Source organism: Cynocephalus volans, chromosome 14, assembly GCF_027409185.1.
Source record: "Cynocephalus volans isolate mCynVol1 chromosome 14, mCynVol1.pri, whole genome shotgun sequence".
NCBI lineage: Eukaryota > Metazoa > Chordata > Mammalia > Dermoptera > Cynocephalidae > Cynocephalus > Cynocephalus volans.
Window position 1 is genome coordinate 95,909,963 of NC_084473.1, and position 20,354 is coordinate 95,930,316.

At 41.4% G+C, this 20,354-nt stretch overlaps 2 protein-coding genes across 4 annotated transcripts; one reads left to right on the top strand and one right to left on the bottom strand.

Moving 5' to 3' along the window:
* Positions 1-922: 922 nt before the first annotated feature.
* Positions 923-9,111, bottom strand: UNC50 (unc-50 inner nuclear membrane RNA binding protein). Of its 3 annotated transcripts, none has more exons than XM_063078965.1 (6): positions 8,958-9,111; positions 7,625-7,904; positions 6,721-6,841; positions 2,902-3,041; positions 2,712-2,813; positions 923-1,201 (listed from the first exon to the last, which is right to left on the bottom strand). In XM_063078965.1, the coding sequence occupies exons 2-6, from the start codon at positions 7,902-7,904 to the stop codon at positions 1,065-1,067; spliced, it is 780 nt and encodes a 259-aa protein (XP_062935035.1). In that variant the 5' UTR covers positions 8,958-9,111; the 3' UTR covers positions 923-1,064. The 3 variants fall into 3 exon arrangements, with proteins under 3 accessions (XP_062935035.1, XP_062935034.1, XP_062935036.1); XM_063078964.1 differs by having other exon boundaries at positions 7,625-7,908; positions 8,958-9,048; XM_063078966.1 differs by lacking the exon at positions 8,958-9,111 and adding an exon at positions 8,838-8,949 and having other exon boundaries at positions 7,625-7,908.
* LOC134363362 (cytochrome c oxidase assembly factor 5) lies at positions 9,096-17,970 on the top strand. Its single transcript, XM_063078967.1, has 3 exons — positions 9,096-9,313; positions 14,085-14,168; positions 16,635-17,970. The coding sequence occupies exons 1-3, from the start codon at positions 9,215-9,217 to the stop codon at positions 16,674-16,676; spliced, it is 225 nt and encodes a 74-aa protein (XP_062935037.1). The 5' UTR covers positions 9,096-9,214; the 3' UTR covers positions 16,677-17,970.
* Positions 17,971-20,354: the final 2,384 nt, after the last annotated feature.

Below are 20,354 nucleotides of genomic sequence, written 5' to 3' on the forward strand. Positions count from 1 at the left end.
AAGATTATTTATTTTCAAGTTTGCTGCTATAATTGAAAACCTAATAACTGGTCCTGTTGACTGTGCCTTTCATCACTGTCTGTGCCACAACCGTTCATGTGTATTTGAAATAAAGTTTAAAAAGCCATGTTGAGTTCAAGATTCCTTCTAATAAAAATAGGTGAAACTTAATGAGTAGTAAGTTTAGTTATTAATTTTGTTTAACCCTCATGCAATATTAATAGGAGGTCTTCAAAAAGTTCATGGAAAGATTTGTATTATCTTTTAATTCTGGTTTTCCACACACTTTTTGAAGGACCCTTGTAGTTTATTTTCAGTTACAAAACAAAATGAATCTTTTATTTGGGTTTTGGAAAGTCTTTAAAGAGAAAAAAACCTAACTTGTAATATTATTAATGATACTGACAGTGGTTATCAATATTATGCAGGTGTTCACTTTATTCACTTTATTATATATACACTGTGCAGTTCCCAAAATAAGAGTAGCCACCATGGACCTCTTCAATCTAAAGTATCTTGAGGGTTTTATTATTATTTTTGCATAGAAAAGAATTATGTTAATGATGTTTAGTGCCTATAGTACAGTGATTCCTCTTTGAGTTACATTACAGGTTAAAGAAGCTGTTGAAGGTTAGATTGGGATCATGTGGTATTTATAATGTTTAAAGTACAACTCATTAGAAACAGGGTAGACCATATGCACATTGTCAGTAACAGGATAGAGGGTGTATGCTTATTACCACGTTCTGCAAATGGATACTCTTTCAAAAATACTTAATTCGTATTTAAAATAGTTTTACATTTCTATGCCCTTAGTATTTTTTATATAGCTCTTGTGTGTGCAAATTTTAGAATGAATAACATGGCATGCTTTAAAAATATTATAGAAAATACATTTAATTAGTTTTAAGGAATGTGCTTGACAACAGTGTTAACATATATTTATTCAAATTTGCAAACTTTACACCTTTATCTACAAATAGTTTATTTACAAGTTTACAAGAAATCATCATTTCATCAATACTGTTGACACAGTTAAGATGGAATATTCTCATTCTGTCTTTTCATTTCACTCTGTACTTGTAGAAAGAGCACAGAGTATGGGTAAAGTTCCATCCTAGCGCCAGTGACAGCCCGTAGAGTAGAATGAGAGGTGCAAATGGATAGAGAAGAATTACTGTATTTTTCAAAAATGGCAATGCTGGAAAAGAAACAAATCCAAATTGATTTTTTTTTAAAAAGGGAATATGACTAGCTCTTAATTCAACATATGGGGCAAAAAAGGAACGTACATTTTGAATCCGTAAGATGATGCTATTAATAGCCAGAACTACACTACTCTCAGTGCCCCTCTGTGTTGCTCCCTTCTCATCTAGGGCTGTGAAGAAACCGAGGAGGAGAGGGATTCGTTATTTCAGTGCACAGGCTGAGTGGGAAGCAAGCCAGGACTCGGAGAGGTAAAGAGGGAGGGACAGACATCACACATGTTAATGAAGCCTGTGGTGAATGTAAGCCTGTGACTGCCTCAATCAATCCTCTAGGAGTCATCTGAAAGTGGAGACAGATGACATTACAGGAGAAAACAACTTTTAGCTACTGGGATTTTTCCAGTGTAAAAAGCATTATACCCCCACACTGAGAAGGTGCAATCTCAATTAGTATACCAAGCTTTAAGAAAGAACTAAAACTCTTAGTTGAATATAAAGTCTCGCCCCAAATATCCATGCTCTTGCTTAGTTAGTAGGACCCTACACCATGTGTTCTGACTTAAATATTTCTCATACAGGAAGCTCCTAAATGGAAACTGAGCTGGACTCAAAGAAACCGTTCTGCGTGGTAGGGAGTGACCAGGAGAGTGTTAAAAACTCCACCAAGAGAAACTACAGTGTTGCAGTGTTCTAATCATAAAACGCTTTCTCAAAGTATGTGAAGATTAGTTAGAAATCTGAATATAAAATGTCACGCATCTCCCCTGGACAAGAGAAAGGACTCCCGATACCCAAAACAAGGGATTACAATGAGGGTGTTAAGAAGTCCCCGGCAAACCAGCCGCGGGGGTGGAACAACTCGGCCAGAGGAGCCAGTTTGTGCTCACAGTAAGGTCCTAATCACCCGAAGTAACAGGAAAGTAAGGGCTAATAAAACACAAGTGAGATCTCTAGATTTACAACAGGATTTAATAGTAAATTTGCAAATATGTCCTGAGATCAGTAAATGTTGGGCCTGATATGTGATCACCTATGCACTGATCATAAAAACTAAAAATAAGGCAAAAGTATGACTCAGAAAGGTTTTAAACAACTTTCATTCATATACCTATGTGCCCATATGCCAGGCCCAACCCCTTCCTCACTCTGCCCTACTGCTGGCAACTCAGAACCTGAAAGTATGATAGAAAAGGAAGAGCAAAATGGTCGTGGATTCCTGCAAGTAACTTGGAGATGATCAGAATTGTTTACAATGCTTTGTCGAAATTATAAAATTTGTTGTATACCAGCTATGCCACTTTCAAGCTATATGACCATGCCTTAGTTTCCTCATCTGAAAAATGGGGATAAGTAATCCTATGTCATATAATTGTTATGAAGATTAAATGATTAATGAGATAACTCCTGTATGTGCTCCACAAAGGTAAGCTATTTTACTGTTAAAACTTTTCCCCTTCCTGTTATGCTCTCAACCAACCAAAAAAATTTTTTTTAGTTACTTACCACTGTATCCCAGGAAGGTTACATAGATATAATAGCCAACTGCAATCAACCATAAAGTATTTCCAACTAAATATCCAATAAACGTGTCTGTTAGGATAACATCTGCCAGAAGAGATGCACACAATGAATCTCTTTACCAATTCATACTATGAATACTTGGATAATATTTTGAGAAGTAACTGCTACTTACGGTTGATGAAAAAAAGCTGGATAAAATGCAAAATGACTAGGAGTGGATAAAAAGCATTCAGGTGCACATCAAAGGCATAGCCCCACTCCACATCATAGTCTCTGCTCTGTCGTTTCACTAAATACTTGTTAGAGATGAACCTGCAGAGCAAAATTAAACTTCCTTATGTAATATAATCAAATTAATTCTATAAATATTTATTGTCTACCTTCTGTGTGCCAAACACATTATTCTAAGTTCTGGAGATATAACAGTAGACAAGACATAAAACCCTTGCCTTCAATCTAGTGGGAGAAGACTGACGATAATATAAATATGTCAGATGGTTCTACGGAGAAAAATAAAGCAGTAAAGAAGGACAGACAAGAGAAACTTGAGATGCCGTGTTAAATGTGATGGTCACTAAGTAACGTCTGGGTAAAGACCCAAGGGCAGTAATGGTGCCTGGCACGTTTGAGAAATGGGTAAGGAGAAGACCAGTGTGTCTGTAAGAAGAAGAAAAGGAGCAGAACGTGAAGTCAGAAAGAAACAGGCAGCCAGATCACCTGGAGCCTGCGGCCATTTGGCTTTTACTCTTGGTGAAATGAGAAGTCACTGTGGAGTTGTGAGAAGAGTGTCTGACTTAAATGTTCTCACAGGGCCTCCCTGGTGGCCAATCTGAGAATAGACTCTAGGGACAAGAGAGGAAGCAGAGAGACTAGTAAGAATGTTACTGCAAGGAAGAGACAAGCTGAGTGGCAGGCAGCGGTGAAGGTGGTGAGACGTGGGCTATGCTATGGCTGGAAGGCAGAGCCAACAGGATTAAGTACTGGACGAGGGATGTGACAAAAAAAGAGTCAAGGCTGACTGAGAGGTTTTTGCCTTGAACAAATGGAAGAGGAGCTGCCATTAACCGAGGTGGGCTGGCTGCAGGAAGACTGGTTCTGCAGCGGGAAGGAGAGTGCAGGAGACTGGATTTGGAGCCGTTAAGCTGAAGATGCCTGTCAGTACAGAGTAAGAAGGTGTTATATCGAGTGCAGGGTTTAGAGAGGTCAAGCTGGAGATATAAACTCATCAGTGTGTAGATGATAATTTAAAGCCATGGGACTGAATGATACCACTAAAAGAATGAATGTAGATAGCAAACAGGTCCGAGGCCTAAGACGGCCAGTCACCTATTAAAAGGTGAGGGAAATAGAAGGAACCATTAGGGAAAGGCTGGCCAGTGACATATCCGGCCATAAGTGAACAATTATTCAAGCTTATGTCACTGTTGTATAGCATGGCCTACTAGTTGTTCAGTTAAATGATCAAATAATGAAAAGCATTAATATCTAGGTAATAGAAAAGTAGATTTTCAAAGAAAAAGAAAAGGATCATTTGTATTATAAACATGTCTGTGGAATTCAGTGTACTTTCTTATATGCATCATTTCATTTAAATTCAAGGATATAATTAAGAAAATGCTATTCCTAGAGTGGAAATAAAAATAGAAAATAAAGAGAAAAAACATGGTGCACTGCTAATAAACAGTCCTGCACTTAGTTATCTGAAAATGTCAAAATAACACTATTTCATTTGAACAAACTGGAACTTACCAAAACATTCTCCAGTGCAGTCAAGAACCTGTGCCATTACAATTTTATGTAACAGACACATAACTCACTCCCCAAGAGTTCCCTTTCTGTGGTCATTCCCCTGCGGCTCCTATCCCATCCTTATCCCTCAAATAGGCACCTGCCAAGTTCTCTCCTCAGTCCGAGTGTCACCTCTAGAACGCAGATATTCCTTCTGAGAGAGCTCAAAAACAACTGTGGTTTCACCTCCCACCTCCACGTTAATGATGCCAGTCATGTCCTCATGGCCAGACTGTTGTCTCCAGGGTTAGAGTCATGGACTTCAGTGTTCACTGTCCTTCATTTCCACTACTCAACAAGCTCCCTGAACTCCATATGTCCAACAAGGAATGCTTCATGTGCACCTGCCACGGACTCAGTCATTGATGCCCTAGGCTTGCAGGCCATCTCAAAGGAGGCCGCTGCCTCCTCTTCCCTCTCTCTCACCATATCCTGTTATCACAGGAAGATCTCAATCCATCTCTCTCCTCTCTATTCCTACCCTTGCCATGCTATTCTGAGTGTCCTCTTCTTTTATGCAGACCCCGGCAATTGTATCCAGCCAACTCCTCCTCCACTGCCATGGAAAACATTTTTCCTAAAGTGTGAATTTGATATTGTTTCCTTACCTCAAAGCCTCCAAGCTCCCCACCTCTCTTCCACCTCCCATCTCACATGTACAGCCTATGAGATAAAGTCCAATTTTTTCCCTGAATTGAGTTAAGGCCAATTTCTCTAGTCACATCTCCTCCCTAGCCATTCAGTGTCACCTTATGCTCCCAGACTAGCAGACCATGTCACACTTGTATGCCTTTGACTTGAAGTTCCTGGTACCAGGAATCAACTATCTCACATCCCCCCAAAACACCTTCTCATGCCCATTCCTGCAGCACCTCTGGGATGATCACAATTACATGTGATCATTTCTATTTCTAGTTCCACACAATTTACAACGCAACACGAGTTCTCAATAATATACTGAGTCCTTTTCTATTTAACTCAAACTGTGATACAGACTCACACTAGAGATGCTAAACTCCAGGATAACTTGGTTTCTGTGGCTCTCTGGAATCCCTGCATTCATGGCAGAATGCTTGCTAGAAACTATTTGAAATGTTTTCATACACCATGTGTTTTTCATGGATATCTTGATAATGAATATATGACTTACATTAGTTAGCGGTATTAATTAGGCCAGATTTTAGAATGTTAGATTAACGATGCACAGCATTTATTGACTAGTAAATGCTGATATATACATATAGTATATACAAAACCTGTACTATACTAGTCAGAAATTAAAAAGAATAAAAGGTTGGTATTATCTGAGTTTACAGTCTCAGAGTTTTGTTTAAAATATCAATAGCTACCATATGTTAAGCATTTACTATGTGCTGGGTGCTTTTTATACAATAATCCTCTAAAAAACCTGACAAAATAGATAGTTTAACTCCATTTTACAAAAGAGGACACTGAGACAAAGAATTACACAGATGACTGAGCTGGCATTTGAAGCCAGGTCTCTCTGCCACTAAAAATGTACCATGGTGTCTCGTCTGATATACAATGACCACTACCCCTATTCAACCAATGGACTTCTACTAAGATCATTGGCCACACCCACTGCCCTTCATCTACATGCCAACCACACAGAAGTGCTTTAGCTGTGAGAGAACCAAAAATCCACACGCTAGGTTTAAATCAAGCCCAAAGTCAGACTGAGAACCCTTTCAAAAAGCGTGTGTGTGTGTGTGTGTGTGTCTGTGTACGTGTTTTATTCTCAGCAGGAAGGCAACTCAGTAGTAGTTTAAAAAAATCCTTTTTCAAGTATACTTTAATGTCAAAGACCAAAAGATTCCATGAAAGAACCCTCTAAATTTAAATGATGTTGTCCCCACTGACAAATGCAGAAAATCACGCTATCATCCAGACAACTTAAGCAGAATTGGCTAAATTCATAATATTTTTTGCAAAATCAGGGATTTTGTTAGTATGATATAATATAATCATTATTTCAATTATTTGCTGCTCTTTGACAATACAGACCATCCCTTAGAGTATTTTCTGATATAGATACCAACACAGGAGGGTTAAGTTATAATCTTAGCAGTCAAAATTGATCATTTCAGTTAATCTATTTTGGTTTAAATTTCCACTGAACCTCTGAAGCAAATAAATGGAGGCTCCACAGCAGTATATGAAAAACCAAAGTTATGGTACTTACCACATTAAAGTTGCTATTAGAAGACCAACACCTACACAATCTATGAATACAACCCAAAGGAGAAGCTTAATCGTCTCAAAAAATCCCATGTCCAAGACAAAGCCAAATCCTATAGTGGACACTGAAAGAAAGATTGACAAGATTCATTCAGACACTCTGCTAGGTTCTCAGGATACAACACACATTCCCTGCCCTCCAGAGGCCCAGAGTCTAGTGGTAGAGACAGACACGTAAACAGAACTCCGAAGGTGTGTTATATGGAACTGACGTAGAAACACATACCTCCTTAGAACACAGCATGGCCACCAAGATATCTGAAGTTTATTGAGGAGAGCCCTTGCCAGGCTAGTTCACCACAGTACCCCAGCATTTAGAAAACAAGACCAGTACAGAGAAGGCTCTCAACTGAAGTCCAGTTAAAGGTGAAAAACACCCTACTCATTTCAACATCTTACACCTTCAACACCCTAAATGTGACTGGGACCCTTTCATTACTCACTGGAGAACTTCAAAGTAGTGTCTCAAGTTCATATCAGTACTTTCAGAAATCTCACTCTAGATTTGCCTGGTTGTGAAATGCAATTTCCAGTCTCGATATTCCTTCTCACAGTAAGTTGGCATTTGGGTATCGATTCATAATAGTTAAAAGACATGGAGTAAATCTTGTCCCCTGCTTTTCAAAACCCCAAGGTAACAGTTTAATGTGGGACCTGTAGAACTAGAAAGTATATGACCTTCTTTCCTGAGAGAAGATTTTTGAGGCTCCATAAAAAAGGAAAAAACAGCTTCAAATATCCCCCAATTCTGATCCACACATTTGTAGCAAAAGATCCTCTAAATGACAAGTCTAATCTGAAATGCTCAATGTGTTCTTCAACTCCATTGCCGATAAACTAAGACTTACCACAGAGCCAGATACTTAACAGGACCAAGAAAGCAGGGTCATCTCTGGCCCACTGGTCCTTTGTCTGTTTTCGGTAATGAAAGTTTCTATAAACCCGCTGTGGGGAAGTGAACAGGTAGAACATCTGCCAGGCAGCAAACTCAAAGTCCATCTGCCGAAAACGAAAAAGCCTTCTCAGGTATTTGTAACGTTTTGCGCCAGCCGTATGTCTTGCTGCATCCCTGGAATTCAAGGCTCCATTCCCCAGCATTGAGGAATTCATTGAAGTACTTGGCAACATCTTCCTAGGTGGAAAAAAAAAAAAACCTTTTACACATAAACTTGAAGAAACTTTTGGGTACCAGCATCCCTCTTCCGAGTTATTTAGCAGGGAGATCACTTTACATTTTCTCCCAACCCTTGAGAAAAGTCAGGGGTGAAAAGCGAAGGCAGCTGGCTTGTCGTGGGGCTGGAGAACTGCTGACTGCACTGCAGGCGAGGGCGACACCTTGCCCTTCTGAACCGTCCGAATTAACACTTTCCAGGGGCCCTGCGTTTCCCACACGTGACCTCATACAATCCTCAGCCCTCCTCCCAGGATGCTACCGTGGGCAGAGGGAGGGGAAACAGAGGCACAGGAGAAATGACCTCCCCAAGAGCACCAAGATAGTGATGGAAACAAGATTCGAATTCTGACTCAAAATTCCGTGCTCGTAACCACCAAGCCTTTAAGAAAAAGCCTTTAAGCCGATTAGAAAACGATGTTACCGAAGAAGTAAAATAAATGGCCTATTCACACGGGCTAACCGTCACCGTATGGCCAGCAAGCCTCTCACTCAGTAGAATGTGATATAAAAGCAATGCAGCACTCCGATCCCTATAAGTCGTCCTCCCGGAAAAGCTCAGCAGGAGGAACGACAGCGCGGGAACCCAGTCCGACCGGTCCGGGGCCCGGCGAGGTCAGGTCCCCGCCCGGCGGCCTAGTCTCCCAGTCCACTTCGCAGCTCCGGGGCGCCGGCAGCCCCTCGCCGGGCCCAGCTGCTCCCCGCCAGCCCGGGGCCGCGGGAACGGCGCCAGGCTCGGCACATAAAAGCACAGAGGCCGGCTACGTTTGAATTTCACTCAAGCAACGAATCGTGTTTGAATATGTCGCACGCAATGTTTCGGACATGCTCACGCTAACAGTTTCTCCTTTCTCTGCGATTCAAACGTAACGGGGCGTCCTGGGTTTTACCCGGCAACTCTGCCGCGGGGCGCGACGCGGGCACGGTCCCTGCCCGGCCGCCACTGCCGGAAGAAACGACGCCGGCGCCAGGCCCAGCCGCGCGCGGGCAGAGCGATCCTCGGGTCTCACCTGGAGCCCCGCTACCGCCCGGACCGGGCCCGAGCTAGCCCGCCACCACCGCCCTGCGGCCCAGCCCAGCCGCCGTGGGTCCAACTTCCCTTCCCGCAACGTAGCCGGCGCCCGGGCGTGCCGCGTCACGCGCTTCCACTTCCGCCGCAACCGCCGGAAGTTGTTGCGGTGGCTTCCGGGCGGGCGTCTCTCGCTCGCCGCTGGGCCCCGGCGTCGGGGGTTGAGAGGGTCGCGGCGGCAGCAGGGGGGACGCCGTCATGCCCCGGTATTACGAGGACAAGCCGGAGGGCGGCGCGTGCGCGGGCGTGAAGGAGGACCTGGGCGAGTGTCTGCTGCAGTCGGACTGTGTGCTCCAGGTAGCGCGGCCGGGCGTCCGGCGCGGTGACGGCGCCTGCCACCGGGAGGCGGGGCCGGCGAAGCCGTCCCTGTCGGCCGGCGGTGGCGGTCAAGAGCCGTCCTGCGTGTAGGCCACAGCGTCAGCTTACTGAACGTGGGCAGAGCCCTGAGCTGTGGGATTCTCGGTTCTCTCCGTGTTGAATTGGAGATAACGATACCCGCCCCGTCGGCCTGTTGTTAATATTAAGCCATTTCGGTTTAAGAAGCGTTTGCTGAATGCTGGCACTCCGCTAGGCTCGGGAAACTAAAAGAAGAAGACGGGTTTCTTGCGCGCCAGGAAATGAAAATCTGTCGAATGAATTGTTATTTATCGTTCCATAAGCCTGGGATTGTTTTGGCTAGCAGTTTATCCTCTCTTCACTTGTGACAGTATATGCTAACTTTGCCTGGTGTTGTTTTGAGTTTGAGTTGTAGTTCTCTGTATTCCGGGGTGGTAAGTGGTAAATGAGGTGGCTGTGTTTTCATCATTTTGCCCTTTTCCCCTCCGCTCTTCCCTCACTCCAGCCACGGGTCTGCTCGGCACCCGGTCTGAAGGCAGTGAGGCATGCAGTGAGGTTCAGAGTTGACCCGGGATCTGGGTTCTGGTTTAGGGTCCAAGTAAAGCACAAATGCTTTTCCAATTACAGAGGTCTGATAGGAGGGCAATCACTTGTGTGCAATTATTTTTGCATTTGAGGATGTAGTTTCAGAAAGTTGCTCCCATTGACAACTACCCCGAAATGCACATCCGCCATCAGTCTGTATCAGTGTTTCTGCTGAGTAACGATTGTTTGATTCACTGATTTTAGCAGTCAGCCAGACTTGCCTCCCAGTGTCTAGTAAAACGTCAGAGTTGTTACAAGTTTAAGAGGTTATCTAGTCCAACCTTCTTATACGAATAAGGAAACTGAGGTTCCCTAATTTTCAGGCTCTCCTATCCAGGGCTGTTTCCAGTCTGCTGCTTCATTCACTGGTGCAGATGTTTAGCCCGTCCTAGTAAATGCCTCTTAAGTGGCAGGCATGGTGCCAGGCACTGGTGATACAAAGATGAATCAGTAACAGTCACTACCTGTGTAACCTTGGTCTTATGGGAGAAATAGACATGTAAAGGTCTAAATTCCTGCCATAAGGGCTGTGTGAGCATTTAGCAAATACTTGTTTAATCAATAAATCTAAGGAAAAAATGCCTTAGCCCAGTGAAGAGCAACTGATTTTGCTTCAGAATTTGAAAACTTTTGGGCCGAGCCCGTGGCGCACTTGGTAGAGTGCTGCGCTGGGAGCGCGGCAACGCTCCCGCCGCGGGTTCGGATCCTATATAGGACTGACCAGTGCACTCACTGGCTGAGTGCCGGTCACGAAAAAACGACAAAAAAAAAAAAAAGAATTTGAAAACTTTTCAGAGAGGAGGTGACATTTGAGATAAGTCTTCAAGGTTGAGTAGTAGTTTATCAAGTTAAGGAGTGAGAGCTGTGGTGGTTGGGGGAAAATCTGAAAGAACAGCAGGTGCAGAGGCAGGGAGATGTAGGAGGGCCCAGAGACGCCAGTGCCCTACCGAGCCTGGAGTATGGGGAGTGCGACAGATGACTGAGAGGAAAGTTGCAGCTGGGTGTGAAGGCCCACATGTGTCAGAGTGAGATGCTTGGATTTTATCCTGACATTAGGCATCAGGAAGGCCATGGAGGTGAGAATTGAGGAAAGAAAGTATACAGAGCAGGACTGAGGAAAGAAACTATGTGTAAGTGGAGGACAATAATGGTGGCAAGGAGAAACAACAAGTTGTTTTTTTGCAACAATTGTTTTAGCTAACATTTACTGAGTACCAAGCTCTAATACAGGACAAATACTGATGAATGGGACAGGTGGATCTCTGGGAAGCTAGAAAACTGTAGGCAGAGATTATGACCAACACACCTGGTACAGACTTTGCTTTACCCCCACTGAGTATGTGGTCTTATTGATGCTGAATTTGGTCAGCTAGAAGAATGTGATGTTTATAAACAGTCTCTTCAGTGTAAGTGCATTTACAGTTTGTGTTAACTTCACCCTAAATGACTTCAACTGGAATGTAAAGGAGCGGTAATGAGTTAAAACAGTGAGTTTTGCACATCCAGAAGAGGTCCTACCTTCCTGAATGGCATCACTGGCATCTACCGCCCACCAATGCCCACTGGGGACTCTGAAGACCAGGGGAAGCTCTGTTGAGGTCTGTGCCTGCTCTGTATGGCCACTTCATTTTTGATGGAGACTTTTGATTCCTTAGATTCTTGAATAAAGAAGTTAATCTGATCTTATGGCAGATGGGTGCTATAGTCTCCACTTGCCAATCTTTAACCCGCCTGAAACCTTCAGCACCTCACTCTGGGAAGGAATTCAACATAAACAAAGTTCTAGGTGCTGCCGTGGGAAATAGTCAAGGACCTATAGAGGCTCAGGGGAACTCAGGGTAATGGTGTAAATTCTGGTGGGGCTGAAGAGAAGCAAGGAAAAAGCAGATTCGAAAGGCATCTCTTGGATAGACTTCTTAGGGTTTTATGACTCCTGTAGATCAAAAGGGTTGCAGCTATATGAAAGGAACCTCACTCAACACAGGGTATCTACTTTGTGTCTCCATTAACAGCTTCCAGACCTGTTGACTCTCCATCAGTGTCACCTGGACGTAGGGGTGGGAGAGCTTAAAAGTACAGATTCCACTGCTGTCCCCTCCCTCCCCCTCCTCTCCTTCCCCTTTCCCCCCTCCCATCCCCCCTCTCCGCCATAAGTTAAAAGTTTCCTAGTTGGTTCTTGGGCACAGCCATGTTTCAGAGGTCTGATTGATCTTGACCTCAGAAGGCAAAAAAGCTTGGGAATGTGTTAGGCTCAAGTACAGTGATTCAAATGGTGGCTTAAACAAGATAGTTCTCACTTTTGCTCTTGTGCCTATAAGTAGGGCCTGGGTGGCTTCCGTTAATCTTCCATGGACCTAGAAACTGTTGTTCTTGTGGCTCTAGTGCTGTGACCGGAGCTAGGATGTTGCTCTCATACTCATTGTCCAAGGTTGTCTTGCTTTCACATCATCCGGCCTAGAAATGTTATGGAGTGAAGTGGGGAAAGGAGGCAACCCTCTTTCCTTTAAGAACCAACCCAGAAGTTTTACATCTCAGTTCCCTGCTCAGTCCATTGGCTAGAACTTAGTCACATGATGTAAGGAAACTATAGGAAAATGGTCAGGGCCCCTCCGATGTTCAGAATCTTGCTGAGCATTTGATGTAAATATGCACATGCGCCCAGCTATTCCTTGGTTATTGTCTAATGTAATCGCGCATGTGCACCTGGGTGTCCTGGGTTATGGACTTAAGTTTAAAGGATGAGTGGCTCTGATCCACAGAGCCCCCGCCTCCCAGGGAGGCTGCTACTGCTGCTGGAGGCTGTTGCTGCAACCAACCTGTTGCTGCTACTGCTGATGACTGAGCTCGTGTTGTCTGCCATTGGCTCCCTGGATCTTTCCCAATTACCTAGCATGGACCTGTGTGTGAGGAGTCTATGACCCAGCCTGGCACGGGAGGGGTCTGGTGACCCAGTCTGTACAATGGGTTTGAAGGGTCTGAGCCCTGGCCCTGACAATACAAATGGAAACTTAGTATAACTAAAATAATGAAACTTTTTGGCTTTATTTATGAATTGCTTTAACAATACAATGGCCCTAACCTGACAACTGGCATGGTCATATAATTTTACACATGACCATACCCAGCTGTAAGGGTGGTTAGGAGATCTAGCCCAGCTATATGCACAATAAAAAAGGAACAGTGAATGTGAAGGGACAGCCAGCATTCTAAGTGGAGGGGGATGATGAATGGATGTTTCCCTTTTAGCTTCAGTGTATCTAGTGGATCTTTCCACCAGACAGTTGGCATTATAAGTTGAAAGCTTGTGTAAAAGGTAGCATCTTAGATACAGTTTGGCGAGGCAGCAGCTTATAAATTGTAGTTGTAGTCTTGTCTACCTCATCATCATTCATGTGGGCAATACACTCCATCAGCAGCTTTGCAGAATTTGGGGAGGAACATAATAGTGCAAGGAAGCTTGCTACTCTGTTCCACTTTTGAGAATCAATGATGTAGGTGACAATTGAAATCTAGAACCCAGGCAGATGTACAGACTAAAAAATGGTCAAGATTCCTGGGGAACAGGAACACCACAGAGGTAGGACCCTCTAGGTTTTTTCATAGTAAAAACTAGGCAAGTGTGACAGGCACTCACAAAATGAAGGTTTGGGGGAATGGTTGCTGTGGTGGGGTTGGAGAGTCAAAATCTGCTTGAGAGGAAATCCCAGATTATGCAGAGCAGGTGAAATCTGGATTTTATTTTTCACCAGTTGAATGCATCAGATGTTTCTATTTAAGTAGTACTCCAGCCTGCCTCATTAATACCTATGTAAAGCGTTTAGTACTAACACTAAAAATGTTCTAATTTTAGGGCACCTAATTTGCAAGTCTCACCCATAAGATATCATTTCTGGGTTTTTATATAAACATTTTAAAGAAAAATATCCCATGGAAACCAGTGTTTTCAAGAATTCAAGAGCCCCCTTAAAGTGCCCCAAAATTTACAATTTTCTTTAAGCATCAACAATCAAACTGAATATAGAACTATTTATTATATAATTTACTATTTTTCTCTTTTGTTTAACATTAAAACTATTTTCGGAACGACAGTTATTTTTTATTTTGTGAGAAAATTTCCTGCGTATTTATATTGTTTTGTGTGTCACAGGAAGGAAAATCTCCTCGGCAGTGTTTGAAGGAAGGACACTGCAAAGCTTTGAAGTATTCGTTTTTTGAGTGTAAAAGATCAATGGTAAGTGATTAAAGATTTTATGCTACGCTAATACTTATGCTAAAAATTAGCTCTGTGGAGTGAAATATGAGTGGCTAATTATGCAGGGTTTTCAGAGTACCCTAGTAGTTATACTGTATTGCAGTGATATAGTTCATGAAAAAGTACGTACGTAATATTTCTTAATCTGGTGAGTTAAATGTTAGGTAGCATTCATGCAAGCCTGTACTAATTGTTCTGTTATTCTGCTGTTATACTAACTACAGCTGCTGACCTCCCTGGGTTACTGAAAGTGTGAAAATGAAGTCTTGGCAAGTACAAATGAATAAAAGCTTATGTTGCTGTTTGGCAATTATACACAAACCCATAATGTGGAGGTCTAAGGTGTAACACTTGTGTCTTATGTGAGTAGGAGAAAATGTTAGTATCTCCGCATGAATTTTGGAGTGATGAATTGTGGAAAGGGGGTCTAAGAAGACATTACAAATCCCTGGGGTTCTGCTCTAACATTCTTTGATTTGAGAGGTGCACAGAGATGTTTGGAATAGAAACTGAGAGTCTTTACTTGGAGAAAGGAAGGTATGAAATCAGAAATATGAGTATCCTGTTCAAGAAAGCAGTCACTTGGACTTGGACATGCCTTTGTTTAGGAAGTACAACAGCAAATCCTTTCCCTTTTGTTGACAAAAGAAACAGAGGGTACAGATACTTATGACCCAGGAGGCCAAGTAAAGAACTTGGGTATGTTTGCCAGCTAATCAGATCCAGGGAGGGTGTAAAGTTAGATTAAATTTGGCCATGCTGTTTCCTTTCTCAAGTGACACAGTTCTCTGCCATATTTTCCTGTTGTTTATGCAAAGAGAAGGTTCTTGCCTTCCCTCACATAGTTTTGTTACCCATGTAAAGTGCAAGCTTTTACATTTGTCAGGAATTTTAAAGAATGTTTAGATAATTGAGAAGTCATGGATAATAGTTAATGGAGATAATGATGAGCTGTACTATGTAATCATATCACTGAACTTACAGAACACTCCATGAAATTCCATGCCTAGCTCAGTCTGTGAGTTCTAAAAAATTAAAAAATCAGAATTCATTTTTTGTTTAATTTTCATTGTTTACCTTCTGCAGAAACTTGTACTAATCTTGGATAAAAAGTAAAAGTGCTTCTGAACATTTCTAAATACGAATACAAGGCAGAGCTTCATTTATACTGTAACACTGGAAAGAGCAGTCCAGGGGATGTTATAGCAGATGAACAGTCTTTCTCCAAACTGAGTGGAGTCATGTCACACTTGACTAATGCAACTCTAGTTATCCAGGGACATAATTTAAATTGTGTGGGTAATTTTGCTTATTATTTCAGACAGAGAGTGTATGTCCCATTACAGGTGAGATGGAAAGTTTGGATCTGCTGTGCCCTCACAGCTCACCATCCTGTGTGTGATTCCCGTGTTTAAGGATTTTTTTTTTTTAAAGATGAACGGTAAGGGGATCTTAACCCTTGACTTGGTGTTGTCAGCACCACACTCTCCCAATAGTGCTAACCAGCCATCCCTATATAGGGATCCGAACCTGTGGCCTTGGTGTTATCAGCACCACACTCTCCCAGGTGAGCCACGGGCCGGCCCCAGGATTATTTTTAATTAAGAAAAAATTATGACTCTTAGCAACTTCATTTAGTGATCAGGTGAATAAATGGCTGGCTCTCTCACAATGGCCATGCTGGACTCATTGGTAGGGTCTATCTCCAGAATAATTCATTCTTATGGAACTTCTGGTGAGTGGAATTGACTTTGCGATTTTGCCTCATATACTGACGTTAAAACCCTCCACTCTACCTACCACCCTTAATAAGTGGCTGCTCTGTGAGGCTTAAATCAAAGAACATGCTGTCAGCCTGCAGGGGTTAATTCACTTTCAGGATTTTTTTTTTTTTTTGTCTTTTTCGTGACCGGTACAGCCAGCGAGAGCACCGGCCATTCCCATATAGGATCCGAACCCACGGCGGGAGTGTTGCTGCGCTCCCAGCGCCGCACTCTCCCGAGTGCGCCACGGGCTCGGCCCCACTTTCAGGATTTTTAATCCCAAAATGATTATGTGTTATTTAAAATTTTTCAGGGCTCTTTCCCCTTCTCTCTGTTGCTATGTATTTAAAGATTTCAAATACATTTGAATATTAACCTAAACAAACTTAATTAGAAAGTTAAGTTTGCTAGAAGAACATATACTGAGTATAGTTCATAGAAAAAAAAGTTCATAGAAAAAGATAAATGTGATTTGGATTCTACTTCAGAAGAAAATCCATATTAATTGCCCTTAACGGGAAGTTTTGTTTTTAACGCTATCTTTTTTTTATTATTGTTTTTTCTTGGTAGCTCTGACAGTTCCCCTGTGTTTTACTTCTCATGTGGTGACACCCCTTACCAAAGTTGTGTTTTAATTAATTATCTTCTACCAAATTTAATTTAATTGTAAATTTATTTTCAGTTGGATGCCAGATCAAGATTCAGAGGAAGAAAAGGAGATTGATACCATTATGTTGAAACCAAGATGAAAACAACAAAGGATTTCCTCTGGTTGTTAACACAGAGAAGCCAAAATAGGAAATGTACTTTTTGCTAAACCTGGGTGTTTGGACCAGTTTTTCTCTCTGTGGAATACTAGAGAAAACGGATGAGTTCTGTTTTTGAGTGTGTACAAAGTAAATGACTCTGTTGATCTAAGTTTTTAGAAGAACAATTCAATTGAACAGTTATGGGCTGAGAGCATAATGTGTTTTGAGAATTGTTCTTTAGAACAAAGAATGGAAAGATTGTTATTTTCAAACTTGACTCTTCAACCAAATTAGTTCATACATCCTGAAGGCCACTGATGTGACCAACATGTAACATAGAGCCTGTCAAAAGATGTGAAAGTTTAGGAAAAAACTTTAATTCAATCTGTCCTATTTAGTTCTAAAACAATGTTTGATTCCTTGGAGAATTCTTCATTTGCACTGATTAACTGAAGTTACAACTTCAAAAACTGAATGTCACCCATAGGCATAGCTTGATGCCAAGCCTCAGATGATATTGCCAGAGCTCTTTACCATCTCTTGATTGTTTTCTCTGGCTTAATTTTCAGGCTGGTCCTCTCCACGTAATGGGCCAGTGTCAACCATAAGCCCACACCCCCTTAAGATCTGTGATTCAAAAAGGAGAGAGAGAACTTCCTTTTCCAAGATCAAAATCAAATCCTGCCAAAGGACTCTAGTCTTCCCCAGATTGCCTGCCACTGCGTTGGATCAGTCCTGTGGGAAAAAGAGATGGGGGGTCTGCGGTCTTGGCCAGGCATGTGTCATATGCACTGTAATTGATAACTCCCATCAGGATCACACTGGATGAGGAAGGGGGATTTGGAGCAAACTGAAACAGATGTTCACTACAGAAAGTAAGAATGGAAAACATGAAGGGGCTGAAAAAGTTTAGCATTATAGTAATTAATTTTATTATCACTTAGAGAGCCAAATAGGAATCTAAGTTCCCAATTTTACTTTTGATATTGAAGAATTAAGAACCACAGCTTCTTTATATTTCCATAGTTCATTGGAGTTAAAGCAGTCAAGGTATTGTGTAGTTCACTTGCTTTTTTAAAGGTTTGCCTAAAGTGAGAATTCCATACCAGCGTGGGTGGTTGTAGAATATCACTGAGATCTGCCATGTGTACTAGTTTTCACCAGGAAAGGGAAAATGATGGATATTTTTCAGTAACTGTTTAAGTGCCACAACTTTCATTAAAAGTAACTTCAATAAGAAACTCTCTAAAATATAGTTTTATAAAACTCCATCTTTTTTTTTTTTTTTTTTTTTTGCTTTATGAGAGCTTTACTGGAAAAAACTCATATAACATAAAATTCACCCTTAAAGTATACAATTCAGTGGTTTTTAGTATATCCACAGAGTTGTGCAACCATAACCACTACCTAATTCCAGTACATTTTCAACACTTGAAAAAGAAACCTATACCCATTAGTGGTCACTACCCATTTCCCACAACCCCTGGCAACCACTAATCTAATTTTTGTCTTTGTAGATTTGCCTATTCTGCACCTATTATATAAATGAAATTATGTAATATGTGGGCCCTTCGTGATTGGCTTCTTTCAGTTACGTTGAAATGTTTTTAAGGTAGATCCATGTGTGGCATCTATCTGTACTTCATTACTTTCTAATTCCAAATATTCCATGGTATAGATACACCATATTTTATTTATCCATTCATCAGTTGATGGTTGTTGCACTTTGGGGCTGCTATGACTAACACTGAACATTTGTGAACAAGTTTTGTATGGGCATATGTTTATTTCTCTTGGGTTTGTACGTATGAGTGGAATTACAAGGTTGTAGGATAGCTCCATCTTTAACATTTTGATGAACTGCCAAAGTTTTCCACAGTGATTGAGGATTTCACATTGCCCCCCAAAATGTTTGAAGGTTCTAATTTCTCCACATCATCACCAACAGTTGTTATGGTTTGTCTATTTGATTATAGCCATTCTACTGGGTATGAGGTGGTATCTAATTGGGATTTTGATTTGCATTTCTCTAACGATGTTGAGCTTGTTTTCATGTGCTTATTGGGTATTTGTATCTCTTCCTTGGAAAAATGTCTATTTGGGTCCATAGTCCAGTTTGTAATTGGGTTATCTTTTTATTGTTGAGTTGTAAGAATTCTTTATACATTGTGGATACAAGGTCCCTTAAAGATAAGTGATTGGCAGATGTGTTATTCCCTTTTTCTTGATGGTGCCCATTGAAACACAGTTTTTAGTATTGGTGAGTTACAATTTATTTTTTCTTTTGATGTATCTAAGAAATCACTGCCTAATCCAAGCTTATGGAAACTTATTCCTCTGTCTTCATCTAAGAGTTTTATAGTTTTACCTCTTACATACAGGTCTGTGATTCATTTTAAAAATAATTTCTCACATCTTTATTAGTAACAATGTTCAAGACTTTTTAATAATTTAATTTTAATTTTTTTAATTTATCAATATACAGTGTCGTTGATTTTTGTGACCCTTTACCAATTCCTCCTTCCTCCCCCTTTCTCCCCCCTCCCCCCATCAACATCAGATCTGTTCACTTAACAAGTTCAAGGAATTATTGTGATTGTTGTGTCTCCCCCTGCATTTATTTGTTTGTATATTTATTTATTTTTATTAGCTCCCACATATAAGTGAGAACATGCGGTATTTCTTTTTCTGTGCCTGGCTTATTTCACTTAATATAATTTTCTCTAAGTCCATCATGTTGCTGCAAATTGTAGTATTTCATTCATTTTTATGGCAGAGAAGTAAGTATTCCATTGTGTAGATGTACCACATTTTCCTTATCCACTCATCCAATGATGGGTATTTAGGCTGGTTCCAACTCTTGGCTATTGTACATAGTGTTGCAATAAACATGGGAGTGCAGGTATCCCTTCGACATGATGATTTCTGTTCCTCTGGGTATATACCCAGCAGTGGGATAGCTGGGTTGTGTAGTAGATCCATCTCTAATTGACTGAGGAACCTCCATACCATTTTCCATAAAGGCTGCACCATTTTGCAGTCCCACCAACAGTGTAGGAGGATGATTCCCCTTTCTCTGCATCCTCGTCAGCATTTTTTATTCTCAGTCTTTTGGATATTAGCTAGAGTAACTGGAGTGAGATGATATCTCACAGTGGTTTTGATTTGCATTTCCTGAATGCTGAGTGACGTTGAGCAGTTTTTCATGTGCCTGTTGGCCATTCACATACCTTCCTTTGAGAAATACCTATTCTGTTCTTTGCCCATTTTTTCATTGGGTTACTTGTTTTCTTGCTGTTAATTTGTTTGAGTTCCTTGTATATTCTGTATATTAATCCTTTATTAGATGTATATTTTACAAATATTTTCTCCCATTCAGTTGTCTTTTTGCTCTGTTAATTGTTTCTTTTGCTGTGCAGAAGCTTTTTAGTTTGACATAATCCCATTTATTTTTCCCTTGGTTGCCTGTGCTTTGGGGGCCGTATTCATAAAGTCTATGCCCAGTCCTACTTCCTGAAGTGTTTCTCCTATGTTTTCTCTTAGGAATTTTGTTTCAGGACATATATTTAATTCTTTAATGCACTTTGAGTTGATTTTGGTATATGGTGAGAGGTATGGGTCTAGTTTCATTCTTCTACATATGGATGTCCAAT